The sequence below is a fragment of the Cydia pomonella genome, chromosome 2 (assembly GCF_033807575.1).
Source record: "Cydia pomonella isolate Wapato2018A chromosome 2, ilCydPomo1, whole genome shotgun sequence".
Classification (NCBI taxonomy): domain Eukaryota; kingdom Metazoa; phylum Arthropoda; class Insecta; order Lepidoptera; family Tortricidae; genus Cydia; species Cydia pomonella.
This window is the reverse complement of record NC_084704.1, coordinates 1,916,205-1,938,382: the sequence shown is the minus strand read 5'-3', so window position 1 is coordinate 1,938,382 and position 22,178 is coordinate 1,916,205. Positions and strand designations below refer to the sequence as shown.

General features: G+C 37.6%; 2 protein-coding genes across 3 annotated transcripts in view; both read left to right on the top strand.

Annotated features, from left to right (window-relative positions):
- The first annotated feature begins 296 nt into the window (after window positions 1-296).
- LOC133531192 (kinesin-like protein Klp61F) overlaps window positions 297-22,178 on the top strand; it is a 44,904-nt gene continuing 23,022 nt past the window's right edge. Inside the window, exons 1-11 of one of the 2 annotated variants that reach the window (XM_061869329.1) lie at window positions 297-739; window positions 3,133-3,280; window positions 4,891-5,043; window positions 7,290-7,508; window positions 8,841-8,929; window positions 10,142-10,174; window positions 14,968-15,216; window positions 15,830-16,083; window positions 16,807-17,036; window positions 17,935-18,098; window positions 19,554-19,693. In XM_061869329.1, coding sequence (XP_061725313.1) covers window positions 675-739; window positions 3,133-3,280; window positions 4,891-5,043; window positions 7,290-7,508; window positions 8,841-8,929; window positions 10,142-10,174; window positions 14,968-15,216; window positions 15,830-16,083; window positions 16,807-17,036; window positions 17,935-18,098; window positions 19,554-19,693 — 1,744 coding nt within the window. In that variant the 5' untranslated portion in view covers window positions 297-674. The remainder of the gene's footprint in view (window positions 740-3,132; window positions 3,281-4,890; window positions 5,044-7,289; window positions 7,509-8,840; window positions 8,930-10,141; window positions 10,175-14,967; window positions 15,217-15,829; window positions 16,084-16,806; window positions 17,037-17,934; window positions 18,099-19,553; window positions 19,694-22,178) is intronic. The other variant, XM_061869337.1, reaches the window with a different exon arrangement.
- LOC133531428 (uncharacterized) overlaps window positions 20,075-22,178 on the top strand; it is a 357,292-nt gene continuing 355,188 nt past the window's right edge. Inside the window, exon 1 of the mRNA XM_061869641.1 lies at window positions 20,075-20,147. The gene's annotated coding sequence lies outside the window, so the exon portion shown is untranslated. The remainder of the gene's footprint in view (window positions 20,148-22,178) is intronic.

Sequence of the window (22,178 nt, the reverse complement as noted above, 5' to 3'; positions counted from 1 at the left end):
AGAGGATTTGCTTGACCAAAGAGTATTGTAATTTATATTCGTTACCTATATACGGGGCACGGACAGTGAACGTGTTAAAACTAAAACGGAATACTTTTTTTATGACATTCGTGTTTAGTGTTTTTGGTAATAATATTTTACTGTTATTGTCACACTAGTGTCCATTCCTATTTCACTGTTTTAAACACATTTTTTAATGATATAACATATGATATTCACTTATTTTATAAAAAATATGCGTAAAATGAAACGCACTACATAAAACTTCCTATTCACGAAACTCTTTTTTTATGTTGACTAAACTGGTTTCTTCATATAATTATTTGAATTTTGTGAGCAAAAACTACTGTTAATTGTACGATAGTCCGATAAACCTTTTGCATTTTATTCTTTTTCTACTATTCTCAATAAGACATAACTTCATTGAGATTTAAATCTTTATTTCTAGTTTTCTGATGATATCATCTATAGCAAGCCTTATATATTTTTTGATATGGCAATTATACCCAAACCGAAATTTGAATTTTGTTTGAACGACTACGTTTAACGGATTCCCTTGACGAAAAATTGGGATTTTGACGCATTTTATTTTATTTTAGTGAATTGTTCAGAAATTTTCGAAACATTGAGTGTAGCAAACACAGTGTGAAGTATTTTATGTGTGTAGTGCCAAGATGACGTCGGAAAAGGGCTCTCGGAGGGATAAAAACCAGAACATCCAAGTGTTTGTGAGACTAAGGTAAATTTGTGCAATCTCCTCTATTTATCTCCATAAATATACATTTCTAGTCTTATTTTTAGCGTGCAGTTATGATTACGGATTCTTTTTCAATAATTAACTCATATATTCATCATGTTTTTACTTTTTCAATTATTGTTTTGAATGGTGTTTTAGGGTTTAATAAAAGGCGTCTTTCTTTATATTTTTCGATATTACACAGTCGAATAAAACATTTCCATGAGGCCTTAAGCGTTTGTCCTTTAATCACCACTACAAGAGCTCGATAATGTACTTAAATATACCAGCATGAGTCATAGACTCATAGTACAGTAATAATTTTCATTATAAATTGCCAATGTATTTTACGCATTTATTTGAGTCCTAACACAGAATTTTTTCATCAAAATTCAAATATACAACATTGTTGTCTAATTATCTTCTCATCATAGTGTCTCCTTCCACTCAATGTCTACTTCCACGATTAGCTAATCCTAATATCTTTGTATCCAGGCCATTTATACTATGCCTACTTGCACATGTACACATCTGATAAGAGGCTCTTAAACAGTTGTATTCTTATGCCTGCTTGAAGTCTTTTTCTATATTCTAAAGTGAGATGGTAATGTTTCTCAGGCAGAAAAGTTATTTCTGATGATATCAGCTCACACAATTTTATATAAAATACTTGAAAAAAGCGTATGTGTTGCAAAACTAGTTCTAACATGTACTTTCTTGCAAGAGAAGCTTTATTTTATGCAATGAGTTTTTAATTACCCATGCAGTATTTTTGGAGTGTACGGAAGTCTATTGCTCAAGCCAGGGGTCTCTTAAACTAAAGTAAGAATCTAGGCTGCAGAATGGAAGCAGGAGAGCTGAAGACCTGACACGCAAGAGCATAAAAGCCAGATTTTTAAATTAAAAGAAAATGTTTCGCAGCTGGCAGACATTTCTGCTTGATAAGAAATTAGTTCATAAAAGCCAGGTTTCGGCACACATAAATTTGTCTAAAGTGCAGTATGGCCCACTGGTCACTAAAGTCACCCCTTGCTAGTGTATTTTGTATTTTTTGATACAGTTACCTTATATTACAAACTCCAAACTTGTTTGCTTATTTATGAGCTTATCTGTAATGCCTGTAAATTTATTGTTAAGAGTACAACCAGTTATCCAGCTAGAACAGTAAAATATAAAACCATGTCATATAAATGATCTTAAGACATCAAATAAAATTTGAAGATCAAACACTTACAAGTTTTTATCAGCTTTGTAATTTTAATTGTCAAAGTAATCATTGCTCCTTAAGGCTGAGCTGATCAATGCAAGTTTCAATTCCTCTCCGCCAAGAGTCTTGGCAACACTCTGATCCAATTGGAGAACCGCGAGAAGAGATGAGAAGGAAGCAGTATGTACACGCTCATTCTCAGCCTGTCTAAGGGTATCTTGACGAGTGTGTACAGCCCACATTACATGTTTAATTTTGTTTAAAGCAGAGAGGTCTGTGTGGCTTGAGACAGTGCATTTTTCCATTCACCATTTATAGAACACAATAAGATATTATGAGGAAAAATTACCAGCCTATAATGTTTACTCTTTGTATTTTCTTAGCAGAATTTTTAAGACTGTAAGGTGGGGTCTCAATTGATGATTTCTAATAATCTAGTCCAGTGGTTACCAATTAGTTCCTTTCAGCCGTGCCGATTGGCGATTTTGTTTCTACTTGAGATTAAATAAGTAAATGTAATGTACAGCACAAAATTGGTCTGCCATTTGGTGATTTGGTGACTCCATTTTTTACAATTCACTTACATAAGAATTAAAATTACAATTTATTACATTATTTACATTATTCGGGCCAGCACAATCACACAAAAACAAAAAACATTCCACTTTTTTACAATACTTTCCATTCTCTGTATCTTTAGGTATTAAAAAAAAAGTAAACAAACAATTTGTACATTTTCGGGTTTAAAACTACCCTAACTATTTATTGATTAACCAACCAAATACAAAACCGCCTGGATCTGTTACTGAACGACCTGACTTTAAACCTACATTATTTGATCATGTAATGTTTTTATCTACCCTCAACTGGCTTAAGGAGACATTTGAGGGTAGATTTTGTTTACCTTTTTAGGGTTCCGTACCCAAAGTGTAAAACGGGACCCTATTACTAAGACTCCGTCCGTCCATCTGTCTGTCACCAGGCTGTATCTCATGAACCGTGATAGTTAGACAGTTAAAATTTTCACAGAGGATGTATTTCTGTTGCCGCTATAACAACAAATACTAAAAATTATGGAACCCTTGGGCGAGTCCGACTCGATTTTTCCGATTTTTTAAATACCTAAAGATACAGACTATAGTCATTATTACAGTTATTATCTTCTTATTTGTTTCTATTACAATTACAGACCTCTTAATCAGCGGGAGCGAGACATAAAGTCCCTGGGAGTGGTGGAAGTAGTGAACGGGCGAGAGGTGGTGGTGCGTCAGTCGCAGCAGACCACACTCACTAAGAAGTTCACATTTGACCGCGCTTTTGCACCTAATACTAAACAGGTAAGTTTCTGCTTTGCAAATTTTAACAATACTAAGAGGACTTGCCTCAAACATTTTTTTTTTTTGCTTTCCACAAGCTGTTAGGATTTATAAGACAATGTTAAAGATGCAAGTAGTCAACACCACTTTGCCCTTTGCTTTGTTTTTTTATTTGCCCATTACAATTAGATAAAAATCGGCAGTCTATATCTGTACATGGCGGGAAGAAAGGGTCTAGCCGCAATCCTATAGTGAAACTGCCCCTGGCTGAAATGTATACCTTTCTTAGAAGCGTTTATTGGTCTTATTATAAGATATCATTTTACAATATTTCAAGCCTGGAATCCCCTTGGTTTGGATAAAAAAAATATATATACATAAAATCTTTTTTAATTTTTCTAAGCTAAACTAATGGTTAGATTTCTTTGAAATTCGGATTATACATGGCACTAATAGCAATACATTTTCAAAAAAAAAAATCAAGGTTCTAACTTATTTACAAAGGCCTAAAAAATAATTTTTTTTGTTTAAATTTTTTTTTTTATTATTTACAAGAGGGCGAAAACCTCAATTTTTAGGTATTTAATGCACAATACAATATTGTATGAAATATTTTTTTTTATAAAAATCCATTTGTGGCAACAAGGTAAAAATGTCTTACTAATGCAGGCCATTCGACTTAAGGCGTCTGTAGGTTACACATTGGGCCAACGTATTTGGCTCATTGTGTACTTCCGCCTTTACAACCATTTAGTAGGTATCAACGAGCAGCAGCTAGTCGAGCAGAAAAATTGTTTACACTAAGTAGGTATATATTTTTTAATGCAGTATTGCGTATTTCATAATAGGAATGTTTACGTAGTAGTTGTTTACGTACAGCAGTAGTAGATTACACACCGAGGCCAATAAAATAAGAAATGTCTCAGAACACATGTAATTATCGGCCGAAGCGAAGCTTGGGTCTATTATGACATACGCAATACTGCCTTAAAAAAATATTACGTATCAAAAGAAACTAAAAAAGTAAAGCACATTTTATTAAAATCCTACAATTTACACCTAAACATAACACTTATAATTACTCATCCTCGTCACTGTCTGTATTAATACTAACATTTATACCTTCGGTCTTGAACAGTGCACAGAGTTTATGGCTAGGCCGCGGAATTCTGGATAAAAATCTGCCATACGACAAGTAATATATAATTGCCGCTACATGTGAACAACAACCTACTGTTCTTAACCCATTCGCACATTCACAACAATATTGATCGATTGCTTCTACTCCCGTCTTTTCGCCATCATACTTTACGAAGCATCTATATACCTTCTTAGACATATGCCAAGAATGTATCTGTATTTTACGGTTAATGGTCGTAAGACGAATGGCCTGCATTAGTAAGACATTTTTATCTTGTTGCCACAGATGGATTTTAATGAAAAAAATATATTTTATACAATATTGTATTGTGCATTAAATACCTAAAAATTGAGGTTGTCGCCCTCTTGTAAATAATATAATTAATATAATAATAATAATATAATAATAATTACTACTCTTTTGGACGTAGTTTAAGAACTACCCCGGTCCGGTTTATCTTATGTCCCTAATGTCGTTTATATTTTCACAGATTGAAGTGTATCAGCAAGTAGTGAGTCCATTAATAAAGGAGGTGCTATGCGGCTACAACTGCACCGTGTTCGCGTACGGGCAGACGGGCACCGGCAAGACACACACTATGGTCGGCGAGAGCACCACAGATGAGAATGTTAACTGGCAGAATGTAAGTACAGCCAGCGTCAATACTAGCGAAGGAAACAAAGCGCCAAAAGTGTGTGCCACTATGAAATATTTTTTGATTGAAGCGTTGGAAAGTCTGCGTTTTAACTCGGACATTTTGCTTTCGTACTCGTATGCTTTGATGTTCTCCTCTACAGGTCGCAATTCTTCACCGATTTTCGTGAAATATGATCAGATTAAGCAAATAGTTTTTTTTTGTCAATCTAGTTTTAGAAAATTTTCTAAATACAGAAATTGCCAATAGCGTCTATGGCGCGTAAGACCATTGTCAGTTCACTTCACTGTGATAACGACTACTGTCATTTGTGGCCATCATTGCCTAAAGGGTCCTTATGGCAGGTATTGAGTTAGGTATAGATCCTAAATCTACGCTACTATTTTTTTACGTTAAAATTGCACTTTTGAGAAATCGTTAAAAGAAGTTTGAAACTAATTTTAAGTATTTTCACATTGGAAGTTACATAATGATTGATTATGTATCTCAAGGTGTTATTCTTTGAAATTAAGTTACGGTTTATTTCATTTGACTTCCAGGTCGTGAAAAATCTGCCTTTGATTAGAGCAAGTTGCTTATAAGAACGAAATCAAGAAAAAATATATTTCGGACTGTTCTTTAATATGTTGTAGTTTAAACCATAGTATATATTATTATATATTAGAATTCACATCTTAGGATAGAAATAAAACCACAAGGTTTACAAAATATATATATATATTTTTAATAAAAATGTCATAATGATTATATTTTTCATCTTCCTCTATAACAATAACAATTTTTGTTCTTCTAAATTATATTTAATCTGTCCATAGAAGTATCACAAAAGCGTTATTATTATTCTATAAGTTTTTTTTTAGTTAAAAACGATTTGAGTTACATAAAAATCACAAATTCAATCTCATACATTTGGGAAAAGGGTCCTTATGGCCAATCATAGGCAAAAATTATTGATATTTACAGTGTAGCACTATATTAACACTATTTATTTACTAATCTTGTATTAAAACATAATACCGAAGAAGAAAGTGTTATCATAAATTCATAAGTTTACTCAAAATCTTGATTAATGCAAATTATATTCAAATGATCATTTCTCATAAACGTTGTTAAATGATTCACACAGTACTGAGTTATCCTGGAAGCGAACTAGTGTCTGATCGAAGGTTCGGTTTCGGCCATTTTCGGCTAAAAATAATGTTTCGGCCTTAGTTTTGGTTTCGGCCAAATGTCGGCAAACCTTTCGGCTGAGCCGAAACTTACGAAATGGTACTTCGTTAGTACGAAGTACCATTTCGTAAGTTCAGTACTGTGTGAAACTATACTATGTGACAAAGACAAAAAGTTGGGGAACAACTAGGACAACAAAATCAATATACTGATTTATGGTTACAATAATTAAGAATGCACAATTCCCCTAATGAACGCGCCACTAGACGGTCGACGCAGTATTAATATATGTATAAAAGCTGTCCTATGAGATTTTTCCAACAATTTTAACAAGTCTACAAAAGGTTCGGTTTCGGCAGAAACTAGAGTTTCAGTTTCGGCAAAAAAACATGTTTCGGTCGGACACTAAAGCGAACAAATGTGCACCACCAATCAGTAACCACTAAGAGGCTAGTCATGAATTACGTAATAACACCGCGTGAAGAGTGCGGCGAGCGAATTGTCGCGTGTAGGAGAGAGTCGGTGATAGCGGCGGTAAATGACAAAGGAAGAACGGCTACGTTTTGCCACGCCGCCGCCAAGTGAGATTTGACGTCAGGGAAATTTTTTTGTACCTACCCGTAAAATAAAGTATAGCTATGTATATACATTAAACATGCTTATAAGAAACAGTTACAACAACATATTATTAAACAATTTTTATAAACAGATTCTTGTATATGTTCTGCCATAAGGACCCTTTTCTACTAAACTTTGAACCCTATTTTAATATAGGAATACTCAACGTACACTAGTGAAACCGAGCTACCAATATACACGTCCATCTGTATATTTTACTATTTTGCATACAACAAAATAACGATAATTTTGAAGCATTTTACAAAAACGTCAATATCTCCGTAACTAGAAACTGCCATAAGGACCCTTTTCTTATGGACGGTCACATTTGTACTATAAGCGATTAGGCAGAAGAGTGGGGCGCGTATTCGTGGAGGACACGATCTATAGGTATAGGTAGGACTTTGAGCCTTAGGAGGCTAGACTCGAATATATTTTTTGAACAGGACCCTCTGGCCGGCATCATTCCGCGCGCTCTCAGCCAACTGTTCGACGAGCTGCGCATCTCCAACACCGAGTATACGGTCCGAGTGTCGTACCTGGAACTTTATAATGAAGAGCTGTTTGACCTGCTGTCTACTTCTGAAGATAACTCCAAGCTTAGGATCTATGAAGATGTCACTAGGAAGGGAGCTAACATTGTTAATGGACTGGAAGAGATTACGGTAAGTTATGGCAAGTTTTGATCCTACAGATTTCTGCTTGTATTTCTTACATGCATTTACGCGACGTGGCAGTGAGCGGCGCCCATTGTTCGTACTGCTGGGACAGAAAGTTTCACGAACCGGAGAAGATGGTCCTCTTCGTCTTCTTCCTCGCGTTGTACCTGTATTTTTTGCCATGGTTCTTGGGAGCTCCGCATCCGGTTGGCAACTAATCCCTATTTTAAAAAAAAAGCGACTGCCATCTGACCTTCCAACCCAGGGGGTAAACTAGGCCCTATTGAGATTATTCCAGTTTCCTCACGATGTTTCCCTTCACCGAAAAGCGACTGAACTTAAATATCAAATGATCAGACATAGAAGTTTTTGTGGCAAAAACGAGTGTTGAAATAATTCAACATCGATAAATCTGTTATTGATAACTTGATAAGTCAGTCATTGAAAATTAATTACAAATCTTACATAATTTTTTTATTACATTTATTTTGTACTTATAAATAAAAACATAAACCGTAGTATACAGTGCTAAAAGAATAGGAAACGACCAATATATTAAAGAAGATATCGAACGTGTTGTGTATTTTGCGGTAGCTATCTTCACTTCATAAAATATAGGTATTTAAGTAACGTTAAGGTAACATCGATAACAGACATGTCGATATTTCATTTTGTCAAACACTTTTATTTTGCCACAAATACTTCTATGTCTACAAATGATATTTCGTACATAAGTTCCGAAAAACTCATTGGTACGAGCCGGGATTTTGAATTTGAACGCAGAAGATGGTCCTCAACAAAGTGGAAGGGCAATCTGTTTAGGTCGCGGGAATCTTCACGAGGGCAGAGTATGGTCATTGTAGAGATACTCGGGGAGATTGACTAGCAGTAACAGTGGAAGACAATCAAATCATTTATTTTCACGCAACTAAGACCCATAGATACATACATATCCTTCAGAGGAGACTGTAATGCACATTCTCTGTTCCTGAGGACCATTAATGTCAAAAAGTACGCACTTAGGGCGGCATGTATTGCAACCCTGAGGTACATAACATTACGGCCCAAAGAATCTGGAATTTCCTGGATTCAACGGGCATTAGTAATGAACTTTAAAGAACTCACAATAGATCACTGCTTGGTCGACGTGGCACTCAAAGGCCCACAAACTCCAATAATAATAATACATACATACTTTATAAACTAACATATATACATAATTAAATATCATCAATACTAAAAAATCGTTTTAATTACGCGTTTTTCTGTTTTCTTTCGGCTACTTTGATTTTATGTTTAACTAAACAAATGAAACTAAACTAAAACTGAATGTTTTAGGTATACAACAAGAATGAAGTATACAAGATTATGGAACAAGGCCAGGAAAGGAAGCGGGTGGCTTCCACACTTATGAACGCACAATCCAGGTAAGGAAACAATTGTATATTGTATTATATTTTTATTTTCCTTTTTAACCATTTGACCGCCAAAGACGTGAACTGACGCTCGTGGCTGCAACCCAATATCAACCTTCGTGCATTCCGACAAGGTTCACGTTGACGCGCCGCACACGGTATGCATGGATAGGTCTGTATTGTTTCCCATAAAGTTTTAAGTCATAATGTTTTGTCCGCATTTTCGTTAGTCATAATTTGTTTTTTCTCAGAAACGCGTAACTCATCTAACTCATCAGCATTGCCATAAACAAATCTAACCTAACCATACAAAAATCCTGAGAAGTTAACGGTTTCAGAATTATGACTAATGATAATCGGACAATCATTACATTATTACTTTCAATAATTATGTCAAACAAAGGGAACCGGCATGGATTGATGGTTGCTGCATTGCATACCAGAAAGCAGCATCTATGTGCTTCAAAACCTAGTTCTTTTTTTTAGGGTTCCGTAGTCAACTAGGAACCCTTATAGTTTCGCCATGTCCGTCTGTCTGTCTGTCTGTCTGTCCGAGGCTTTGCTCCGTGGTCGTTAGTGCTAGAAAGCTGAAATTCGGCATGGATATATAAATCAATAAAGCCGACAAAGTCGTACAATAAAATCTAAAAATTTAATTTTTTTGAGGGTACCTCCCCTACACGTAAAGTGGGGGTGAATTTTTTTTTTGCTTCAACCCTACAGTGTGGGGTATCGTTGTAAAGGTCTTTCAAAACTAATAGGGGTTTTCAACAAGCATTTTTTGATAAAGTGAATATATTCGGAGATAATCGCTCCGAAAGAAAAAAAAATGTGTCCCCCCCCTCTAACTTTTGAACCATAGGTCCAAAAAATATAAAAAAATCGTGGAAGTAGAGCTAAAGAAAGACATTAAATGAAAACTATAGCGGACATGATCAGTTTAGCTGTTTTTGAGTTATCGCAAAAAGTTTCCCCTTCATAGTAAAAAGACTTACTTTAATTAGGTACTGATTATGCAAATTTGCCTATTTGTTTAACTCGCTTGAAAGGTACCGTTTCATCCCTTGGTTAACAATTTACTATACTTTAAGCTCCAGTTTAGCTTATTGTGACGGAAGAGTAACTACGGAACCCTACACTGAGCTTGGCCCGACATGCTCTTGGCCGGTTTATTTTTATTTATAGCAATTATTTATTTTTATGATTACTTTAAAAATATTGCAGTGAGAATCCCAATGGCAAGCCTACATTGTCCTAGTAAGTGGAACACTCCGAAAAGTAGATGTTTCCTTTTGTTTATGTTTCCTCCTTATATGTACTATAATTTTTAAACCAATAATTTTTTGAGGACAAATTTGCTCTTGGGTTGCTTTCTGTAATATCTATGACGAGGAAGCATATACAGACAGAACAATAGAGCTTGTAGTTTCGTAGGTAGACTTTAGAATATTATTGTATACTATTTGTAGTAGGCTAATTCAGGCTAAACTATGAAGTACAGAGCCAGTTTGACCCCTATTCTCTAGAAAGTCAGCTGCGCCAAGTTACCGTGCCGTAAGGTTATTTCATCTTGTCATATATATATATTTTTTTCTTATTATGTGACCACGGCCGCTGAAACCTTCCACTTTATCGCTAGCTATAAGCAAAGAGCATATAATCACTACGTTTTAAGAGACGGGACTTCCATACTAGCGAGTGGAATCCCTTTGTTTCGCAAATCATTACCAAAATGTACGACAAAGAATTGTCAAAGCACTGTCAAAGAACCATAGTACCAACATAAGCAATTTAAATAGTGTAGTACGCTACACGCTTGCGTTTCTTATCGATATCGATAAAATGGGGAGGCTTGAAATATAGACTCTTGTCTACAAATTTTGTACTCGAAATCAAGTCCACATTTAAGTTGTATGTTATATAGTGGATAGTTCTATGAGTGGACTAATACTTGGTCGAGCTTAATGTGGACTTGATTTTTTTTTAGAACACCTTGTTGTTCTTCACCACTAGGAAGGATCAAAGTAGCACTTTTTTCCCTACTAGGAGGGATCACTTTTTTCCTCTTTTTGGATACTTCTTAGGTTAAATTATTTAATTTAATTACCATTAATTAAATTTATTTATTTATTTGTACCATAATAATTTCCTCATAGGTGATGTGAAAAGCAGTATGTAAAATTATCACGTGTTAGCAAAAATATTTCCACCTTAGGGTGGTATTCCACCTATCCAATTTCTTGGTCCAATGTCATTGCGTCTCACTCTGTCATTCATCAAAATGTGAGACGCAATACACATTGGACAAAAAAATTGCATAAGTGGAATACCACCCATAGGCGTTAACACTTGAATCCCTCACTACGCTAGGATTCTATTTTAGAATACCTCGTTACACTCAGAATGTAATTATAAAATCCTTCACTATTTTTTTTCTTAATTTTTTTTTATTTAAAGCACTATTTTCAAAATGATCTGCAGATACATGTTTCAATAAATGTAACTTTTCTATGGGAAGATGTACCACGTCTTCGTTCCCAACAAATTTGATCCACTGCCTGCATCTGAAAACATACAGCCTTGGTTATGTACAGTTTATATTCCAAGTGTTTGCTAATGAGATGATCAACTGATTATTTAGCGCTAATATGCATCTATAAATCATGTTTTTTGGCATCCAATTATCAACAACCCTTTATCAATGCTCTAACTTTTTATATATTTATATGTCTGTTAATCATGAGAACCGGTCATGGTCCTACTGGGCAGTAACCCTGCCTATGAAGCCGATGGTCCCAGGTTCAAATCCTGGTACGGGCATTGATTTATGTGATGACCATGCATATTTGTTGAGTCATGTGTGTTTTCTATGTATTTTATATATATATATATATATATATATATATATATCATTGTCTAAGTACCCACAACACATGTCTTATTTAGCTTCCTAGCTGGGATTAAGTCAATTTGTGTAATAATGTCGTATAATATTTTTTATTGATCACAAAGAGAGATTAATTTACTTACATTTCAGATTAATATATTAAATAATTACTAGATTAAAAAAAATATGTTAAATAATGACCATTAATGCATAGATGATAGATAATTTTCCACTGAAAATCTTCGACGAAATAATTTTGTCATATTGCATGCAAGTTCTCAGGAAATTTCACATATTTTATTTAATTACTTACACTGATATACAAATAAACATATAGTTATCGATAGTTTTAGTACATCCCTAGTTCACAACTAAAAATAATATAAAATATCAAATTTTCGATGTGTTTAAAGCCTGCTGCACCAAAATAAGGTCAAAAGTATCTAAAGCAATACGTACCGGTCTTTATTCAAGGGAAATTCCGCCATAAAATCCCTTTTTTCGTGATTTTCTCGAGTGGCTCGCTTGCCACATATTTCACACTTAGTAAACCGTTTTCTAGGTGGCATTGTAACAAACTCGTTCTTTACTCTGATCACGGTTCACTATTTTCGATATTTTCACTAAATAATAAAGAAATTGCACGAAATACCCGAACAAAACATTGAAGCCTTCATAACAAACAAAACAATTAGGCTGACAGTTGACTTAATGTAAACTTGACATAATAAATAGCACTGACGTTTTATTTTTCTTCGTTGGCAAAGATTTGCGAAACAAGTTCCATACAAATCTTATTTTGTTCCTAGTTGCGTCAGCCTGGCTATAAGGACGCCTTGTCAGATTATTCGTATAAACATACAATCAAATCTCGTCCTTATGGCAAGCGACAAAGTGGGACGGGTTGCTGGCCGCGGTCACATATGTATGTAGAGACTTATGCCAGCATAGCACTTGATAAGGAAAAGAAGAGTAGGACATTTTCCTCGTATATATTAAAAGTAGGTAGCTCGGCTTGATTAGTAGTATCCACATCTTGCCATCAGTTGTATTGGAGCGGCCAAGGTGGCCAAAAGTATCTGAACTAGAGATGGGTTGAATATGGAGTTTACCGAATATGAATCTTTGACTGAATTATTCGGTTCATCTGTATCATTTCTGACGACCGGTCTGGCTTAGCGGGTAACCCTGCCCATGAAGCCGATGGTCCCGGGTTCAAATCCTGGTTAGGGCATTTATTCGTGTGATGATCTCGGATAGTTCCTGAGTCATGGGTGTTTTCTATGTATTTAAGTATTTATAAATATTTATATATTATATCGTTGTCCTAGTACCCTCAACACAAGCCTTATTGAGCTTACTGTGGGACTTTAGTCAATTTGTGTAATAATGTCCTATACTTAATATACAGGGTGATTCATGAGACGTGAGCTGGACTAAGCCTACACAATCAGTAAATGTTAATGAATCGTTCACCATCATATTTAAGTAAAACAATCACGCTTTTTATCTGTTATTTAACGTTTTGTTAAGGGCAAATTTGATTGTCTACAATCATGGATACCCTACAACACATAATTAACAAACATAAAACCTTTTTATCCGTTATGACAGCACTTTGATTATGAAGAAAATAAAATGTCACACTTGAGTGAGATACGATTTTATAAAAGTAACCACACTCCGATGTCATTCAATTTGTCACTTATTATGGATAAAACAAAGAGGGTGACCATAAATATCGTAAATAAAATAAAACTCTTTTTTTTTAACAGTAAAAATTAAATTAACGTTAATCTCACAAATACTGGTACGAAACAGTTGCTGAAAATTTACTGAATATGCAGGCTTGATCCTGCTCACGTCTCCTGAATCATCCTGTATTATTATTATTATTTATCAGTCTAAGAAACGCTTCAATAACATTAGCATCTAAAGGTGAATCGCTTCCTAGTTAATTCCCTAGAAGAAACAGGTCAAAGGCAAGGGACTCAAACGAATCACCACTCTCCTATTAAATCAAAACATTCTATGGATTCAATTCAACATGACTCATTATGCGTTTTAATGACGATAGGCGGGTCCATACAGATCGATCATACGCGCAAGGCAATTTCCTCGCGCAAAAGACGGCCAGTGTAGACGTGCCTCGGCCGAGGCGGCGAGCGCGTTTTCCTCTCTGTGTGGATCCGCCTAATGGCAAACCGGATGGGAGATAGTGGAATAAAGAGAGAGTTCTAAAGAAAATTGAACAGTGCTGCAACAAGATAAACATAATAAAAAATATTTACCGAATATTCGGCACATCTCTAATCTGAATTATAATATTTTGGCAATAGACGCGTGTTCAGATATTTGGGAAGCACCTTAGACGTCCCGATATACCTAATCTAATGACGGCTAGGTAGGAAGCATTAGAGTAGCTTATTATAAACAACTCATTTTGAAATTATTGTCTTAAATCGTTAATAATACATAATCGAAAATTTTGTAGCCACAGTAAATTTACTGTCATCTTTCGACACATGATTAAAACTTTTAGAACGCCATTTGACTTAGATACTTATTCTTTTACTGATATGTCTTAATTTTTTTCAATATAAAAATCATCGGCTAAAGATTGTGGCGCAATCGCTCGAAATGATGCTGCCGTACCTTTGGCATCTAATATGCAGCTACAGAGATGACTGACCCCCTCCTCCCTCCTGCATAGACATTTGTTTGCAGGGGGGGGGGGGGGGGTAACTATCTCTGCCGCTAACTAGCTGCTCAGCAGAATTGTCAAAATCAGAAGCTGTTATGACTTCTGAGTTATGACATTAACTGTACTTCAGCTCAAGGTTCGTTGCAAACTACGGCCCGTGAACACTTCTACTCCAAACACGACAGACAAACATCCCACAATCACTTTTCCTCTATTGTCCCTGGTGCTGAAGCCTTTCTGCCGTCCGCTCGGCAAGGATTTAGGCCCTCAGAAAAAGGTGTGCTAGTTCAATAGCTGTTATTATTGTTTGCGCCTTGAACATTCACGAACCGTTTCTTTGTGTGAAAGAGGTTAACAACGAAGAGCCAAAGGCATTGCGTTACACCTATAAGAGATATAAACGCAATTAGTTCGAGCATTAATTCCTTACAAATTCCTTAGCTAAGTCTTCTTTTTCAGCCGTTCCCACACAGTATTCACCATTGTAGCCCACATGAAAGAGAATAATCAAGAGGGCGAAGAGCTAGTCAAGATCGGCAAACTGAACCTGGTCGACCTGGCCGGATCCGAAAACATCAGTAAAGCTGGCTCTGATAATCCTGCGAAGAAGGAAAGAGCAAGAGAATGTGTTAACATTAACCAGAGCTTGCTGACGCTTGGAAGAGTGATTACAGCTCTGGTGGAGAGACATCCACATATACCATACAGGTAAGAAATCATCAGTGTTATTGCCTCCATCTGAAATAAATTTGCCACTTTTATCATCACCGTAATTATCAGTATTATGACCATCATTACCATTGCCATCAAGAGTAAGAAATATCTTAGTCAGAATCTCATGATTACGAACTCAACCTGGTTCACGTAGCCGGCTCTGAAAGCATAAGTAAAACTGGCTCTGATAACCCTGGGCAGAAGAAGGCACGAGATTGTGTGAACATTAACCAAAATTAATTGACACTTGGAAGAGTGATCCTCATATTCCTCACTCAGGTAGCCTAAAAACCATAATCTTTATTTACTTTTTCATTAAATAACCTTTATTTTATAGTATTATCCCTAAAAAAAGACAGAAAATGATTACTGTCATTGTTGTCTATCGCTTTTCGTGATCACTACTAATTTCCTTTCTACCCTCTGAAAAGCACTCGAGCAGGGCTGCCAAACGACGCCTCGCGAGCCCCTTTGTTTGGCCCGGAAGCACTTGAATCCATAAAAACAGGCCCATGAGAAGAGATCAGGTGGCCCTCGGGTCAAACAATTTGAAAAAGCATGGGTTGCTTTGGAGCCCTCAGTGTTCATTTCTTACCTGTATCCCCAGAGAATCAAAGCTCACCCGCATCCTCCAAGAGTCCCTCGGAGGCCGCACCAAGACCTCCATCATCGCCACCATCTCCCCCGGCCACAAGGACCTGGAGGAGACCATGAGTACCCTGGAATATGCCCATAGAGCCAAGAACATCCAGAACAAGCCGGAGGTGAACCAGAAGATGACCAAGACCGCCATGCTAAAGGAGTATGCCGAGGAGATCGACAAGCTCAAAAGAGACCTGCAAGCGGCCAGGGATAAAAATGGCAAGTAGTCAATATTATGTAGAAACTTCTCCACAGAACTCGCATTATTGAACGAACATGAAGAATCAAGGTCACCATAAGACTACAACATCCTCCTTGCAATGGTTTCCTCATCACTGAGGGTCGTGGCCACTTCTAGGGAACAGCTTCTCTTTGACAACTTGCCGCCATCTCTGTCTGTTTTCAAATGTAGGGCACCGTGGAGTGCTGATCGAATCTGGTCTGTCCACCTCATTGGGCTACTGCCTCTCGACTTATCGCCGTTGAATTTAAGACACGACAACATACTTCAACAACAACTTCGATTATACTACAACAGCCCATGCTCTCATGAAACGGGATCTAGGCAGTGCAGGTAGACGTAAATGAAATCGTCAGGTGACTAAATCTTACTAATTACTATCACAAGTTAAGAGCCATAGCGAATCATGCTATTACGAAAATTAGGTTAATTTTTTTTTTTTTATTAGTGAAGTTTTTGTTGTCACCTGACGAAATTAAAGAGTTATTGCTTTTCAGAACTTCGCTAAACTATTTACTTCATTATTGTGAGACATCTTTTTCTTCCTTAACCCGTGGGTTTAAATATGCCAGCCAAAAAACGACCTTATAGTTTTAAATTTTGAATTGATATTTGATCTACTTGGTTGACCAGATATTTGGCGAAAATCGAGGGGTGAAATTGCTATTATTAATATCATATTTTTATTATTATCTCCCCAGGCGTGTGCTTATCCAGCGAAACCTTCGCTGAAATGAACCTCAAAGACGAAGAGCAACGCAAGGAAATACAGGAACTGCTGCTAAAGAAGCGCGCCATGGAGGAGGAACGGGATCGTATGGAGACCGTGTTCAATGAGCTGAATCAGACGCTGCAGGAACGGGTGTCAGAGCTGAACAACACGAGACGGGCTATGCAGAACACGAAGGAAACGCTCGCTAATACTAAGAATGTAAGTTTCTGTGCTACCTACATGTTATCGCTTTCAGTATAGTATATATATATATATATATATATATATATATATATAGTCCTCCTCATCGTTTTCGATGACGGCGACCCCAAATAAATACATTATGGACGTTGTCTAGCATGAGCCCTAATGTGGCTGGCCAGGCCGAACTTGCTCTTAAATACTCTATTGCACGCGTGACAATAAAGTTGGCCAGCTGCGTTGAACGTGTACACGTAGGAGGGCTTAGGTCTTCAGTATAGTATTAATATTATGAAATGATTTTTTGGCTTGGGTCCTGATCTGTTAACCTTTTGCCAGGCTAAGGGATATATATTTCCCCACTTGAGGCACTTCAAACATGTGTTCTATTTTCGATGAGTAAGACTGACATTCGATTGTCATTTTTGAACTGTCAGCCTGGTAAAGGGTTAAACAAATGCAGAAAAAGCCTTTAAATGGGTTAGTCGTTTATCGAATAGCCCCAACGATTGAATTTCCCTTTGAATTGCTTACCCGTTTACTTGATTTAGCTCTCTAGGAAGGGGTTTCCCTTTCAGAGATATCGTTAAAACGAAAGGGTACCCTCTTCCTAATTCCATAAATTATGCCACCTGAGCTATCAACGCGCTAGACACCCCAGTCCTCCACTTTAAACATAAATAAGCAATATTTGATTCTATTTTTACGAAGAGAAAATTGAAAATGGCATAAACGTTATAATTTATAATCGATACCCTTTCAAGAGGTCAGCGCTTAAAAACGGGTATCAGCTTAACCGTATTATGAAGCGCTTAAAAAATCGAGCAACTGCTTTGGTAAGCGGCCTTACGAAATACCACTTCCTAGACCCTCGAAGGGGATTCCTAACCGGTCCCTGAACGAATGCTTTCTCCAGGCACTCCAAACCACTATGATCCAGTGCGAGGAGCAGAAGCACCTGGTCAGCAGGCACCGCGCCACGGAGCAGGAGCTGAGCGCGCAGGCCCGGGACATCATGCACGTCGCCGACACGGCCGCCACGCACGTGCACCATCTACACGCCAGTGTGGACAAACGCAGGTACCTGTTCTAACAAGCAATGTCTTACGTAGGTACCGTACCGTACATAAAATAAATAAATAAAAATAAAAATAGCCTTTATTATTGAAGTTTTTACATTTGTAAGTATATTTATTTATCATTTCCATCGGCAACTCCAACTCGTCCCTTGACGAAGGCCTCTTCCAAAGTCTTCCATTCTGGTCTATTTCTTGCAACACTCATCCAAGCTTTTCCTCCAGTCTTTCTTAGGTCGTTGGACCATCTGTACTGTTGTGGCCCGCTTTTTTCTGGTGTTATATCTTGGGCACCACTCCACAAGTTCTCTAGTCCATTTATCTTTGTTTTCCCTCATTATATGGCCAGCCCATCTCCACTTTTGTTGCGTACTTTGGTGTACCGTACATAATAACCTCCTTCTACATAAAACTTAGCGACCTCTTACAAATCTCTGTAAATTTTGACACACAATCAACAACCATCAACTGTGCACAGCATGCAGTCACAGTCCATAAATGAAAAATTTTACGCCTCACGACACAACAGAGATACAATGAATCATCATTATATAGGACCATAGTATATGGGACCTGTACTGATGTATATATACCTATGTTGGACAAATAAATGCTTTTGACTTTTAACGGTTTGTTAGATTATACAATTCTTTATGAATAATTCCGTAATAGCACACGTAGTTATATAGTCATTTTCACTCGCGTATTAACGTGTTAATTTTTTGTTTTTCTGTTAATGCCCCAAATAAAATAAATATAGTCTGTCAAGCCATTTCCTACAATAGAAAGAGCGGCAAATTAAAAAACCAGACAAGTGGGAGCTGGACTCGCCCACCGAGGGTTCCGTACTTTTTAGTGTTTTGTTATGGCGAAAATTTTAACTGTCTATTTCAGTTCAATTTTCGGAGTTTAATAATAGGGTCCCGTTTTTTCCTTTGGGTACGGAACCCTAAAAATGTAGGCGGGAAGGGTTATCGTCCCATAGAAAATATGTATTCGCACCTTCTACTGACAATGTTGTTTGACATGCTGTAAAATAAATATTTCTTTCATATTTTAGTTATATATTTTTTTTTCTTTTATACTACGTCGGTGGCAAACAAGCATACGGCCCGCCTGATGGTAAGCAGTCTCCGTAGCCTCGATTCGTAGGTCGGCAACGCGTATGCAACTTCAGAGGAGTTACATACGCGTTGCCGACCCTAACACCCCCCCCTCGTTGAGCTCTGGCAACCTTACTCACCGGCAGGAACACAATACTATGAGTAGGGTCTAGTGTTATTTGGCTGCGGTTTTCTGTAAGGTGGAGGTACTTCCCCAGTTGGGCTCCGCTCTAGATCTGGAATGACATCCGCTGTGCTGTGCCCTAACACACAAAGCGAGATGACATACCTCTCTTTTGGACGTAGTTTAAGGACGTACCCGGGTCCAAGTTAATCAAAATTAATCATGTATCCAGAATGGTGGAATCGACGAATGTCCAGGTGACGCTCCGCTACCGCCAGCAGGCGGGCGCGCTGCGGGCCGAGGTGGCGGGCGGCACGCAGGCCTTCATCGATGCCCTGGCGCACGCGCTGCAGACCTTACATCAGCAGACAGGTTTGTACCTTACTTACTCGGCTGGCGCGATGACCCTAAATGAGTCTTGGCCTCCAACACTAGAGCACGCCACTTTTCTTGGTCCAGCAGACAAGCCAGCTTTCACTGACGCCGAGCTCACTGAGATCTGGCTCCACTTCACCGGATAGTTAGCGGAGTTTTAGTAATAGGGTCCCTTTTTTTCCTTTGGGTACGGAACCCTAAAAATGTAGGCGGGAAGAGTTATCGTCCCATAGAAAATATGTATTCGCACCTTCTGCTCCTAAATATCGTTGGGCGGATCTCTATCCGTCCAACGATATTTAGGATGATCAACAGGACGGCGTCCAGTTGGTCGCAGGGATCGGAAACCGGTATTTTTTGTATGGGAACGAAAACGGTAAGTAAGTAAGTAAGTAAATATTCTTTATTGCACCAACAATTATACATTTTACATACATGTAAAACTACAAATGTAATGTATTTATACGAAGTCGTTATCTAAAAACACAACCGAGTCCTATATTTGGAGTATAAAATAAACCGAAATATATGTTTATTTCAAAGTTTTTCCAAAAAACAGGTTCCGATCCCTAGTTGGTCGACCTAAGTAAGCCGTCTTGACTGCCCGATCGTCACCCATCCTTTCCAGATGGCCAAGCCAGCGGAGACAATGTGCTTTGGTCTCGCCTATTATATTCGGCTCGGCTATTAGCTCTTCTATCTCGGCATTCTTTCGAATCCTCCAACTGTCGCCTTTGTACCTAACTGGTACCTAACTAGATCATCTCATTCGTCGTCTTTAAAAACCGGAAGATTGGAAAATGAAAACAGGATGTCCTGTTGGACTCTCCAGATAATATTGGAGTAGAATGATCGAGTTTTTGGAACTAGGGGCGAAAAGTAGCGGAGGATTCAGAAAAAATCTTATCTCGAGCCGGAGGCCAAGGCCGTGTCTCATTTTGGGAATGTTAGCCAAAGTAGTGAATAAGGTTCCTAAGGTAAGATGCTGGAATCATCGGAAATACAGAATACAGACAGAACCCATTGATATGTTTGGAGGGCAACACGGCCTACCCTCATTGTTGTAGTGTAGGTGGCGTTATTTACTTTTTTTGTACTTTAGTTTGCTTGTGAAACTGTCATAAAAAAATAACATGGTCATATTTGTAGTATATGTAACTTACGGGTAGATCGTTTAATAAAAGTATAACCTCACTAGTAAAATAAATCAGTGTTTGTCTAGCAAGTTAACATAGTGGCAGCGGTTTTTCATATAAATATTAGATATTCGTCACATTAACAGTGATTATTGAATTAGTTCGATGTACGCGTGTGACTTAACAAAAATAAAGGCTATGGAGCACGCGCGGCCTCCGCCAGAGTTGCAAATAGAAGGACACCCGGCTGCGCGGGCGGCCGCGTGGCAAAAATGGTGGAAACACTTTGATGTGTTATTAAAGGCATCAGGGGTTAACCTTTTGATCGCCAAAGACGTGATATGACGCGCGCGGCTACAGCCCAATATCAACCTTCATGCGTACCGACAAGATTCACGATTACGCGCCGCGTACGATAGGCGTGGCGTTCAAAAGGTCTGGCCTAGTGGGTAGTGACCCTGCCTATGAAGCCGATGGTCCCGGGTTCAAATCCTGGTAAAGGCATTTATTCGTGTGATGAGCATGGATATTTGTTCCTGAGTCATGGGTGTTTTCTATGTATTTAAGTATTTGTAAATAATTATATATTATATATATCGTTGTCTAAGTACCCTCAACACAGGCCTTATTGAGCTTACTGTGGGACTTAGTCAATTTGTGTAATAATGTCCTATAAAATAAAAAAAGGAACCAAAAGAAGTGCTAAGTACGTTGTTAGAGATAGGTCGTTAAGGGCGGAATAATTAACCTTGGAAAAGGCAATCCAGATATGTGAAGCCGACGAAATGTCCAAAGAGGAAAATAAACAATTCCAGGAGGCAAATGTGCAAGTCAACGCTTCACGCTGTGGCAGTGGGTTCTGCCGAGATGACGAGAGGTGTCCGGCGCTAAGAGGGACATGTTTATAGTCTGTATCTTTAGGTATGTAAAAAAAAGGTAAACAAACAATTTGTACATTTTCGGGTAGTTTTAATATTTATTGGTTAACCAATCAAATACAAAAGCGCCTGGATCTGTCACTGAACGACCTGACTTTAAACCTACATTATTTGATCATGTAATGTTTTCATCTACCCTCAGCTGCCTTAAGGAGCCATTTGAGGGTAGATTTTGTTTACCTTTTTTTAAATACCTAAAGATACAGACTATAGTTTGCGACCGTCGGGGACATTTCGCGCGAGTGTAGTAGTAGGCCATATGGTATTGTGCATAATGTCAGTGTTTCCGAGTTATCGGACGAATCTAAAAGTGATGTGTTTTATGTCAACGTGGTTAAAGAGTACAAGCGCTGCGGACAAAGATGCAACGAGTGGATTGAGTATATGGACGTTAAGGGTAAGCGAGTT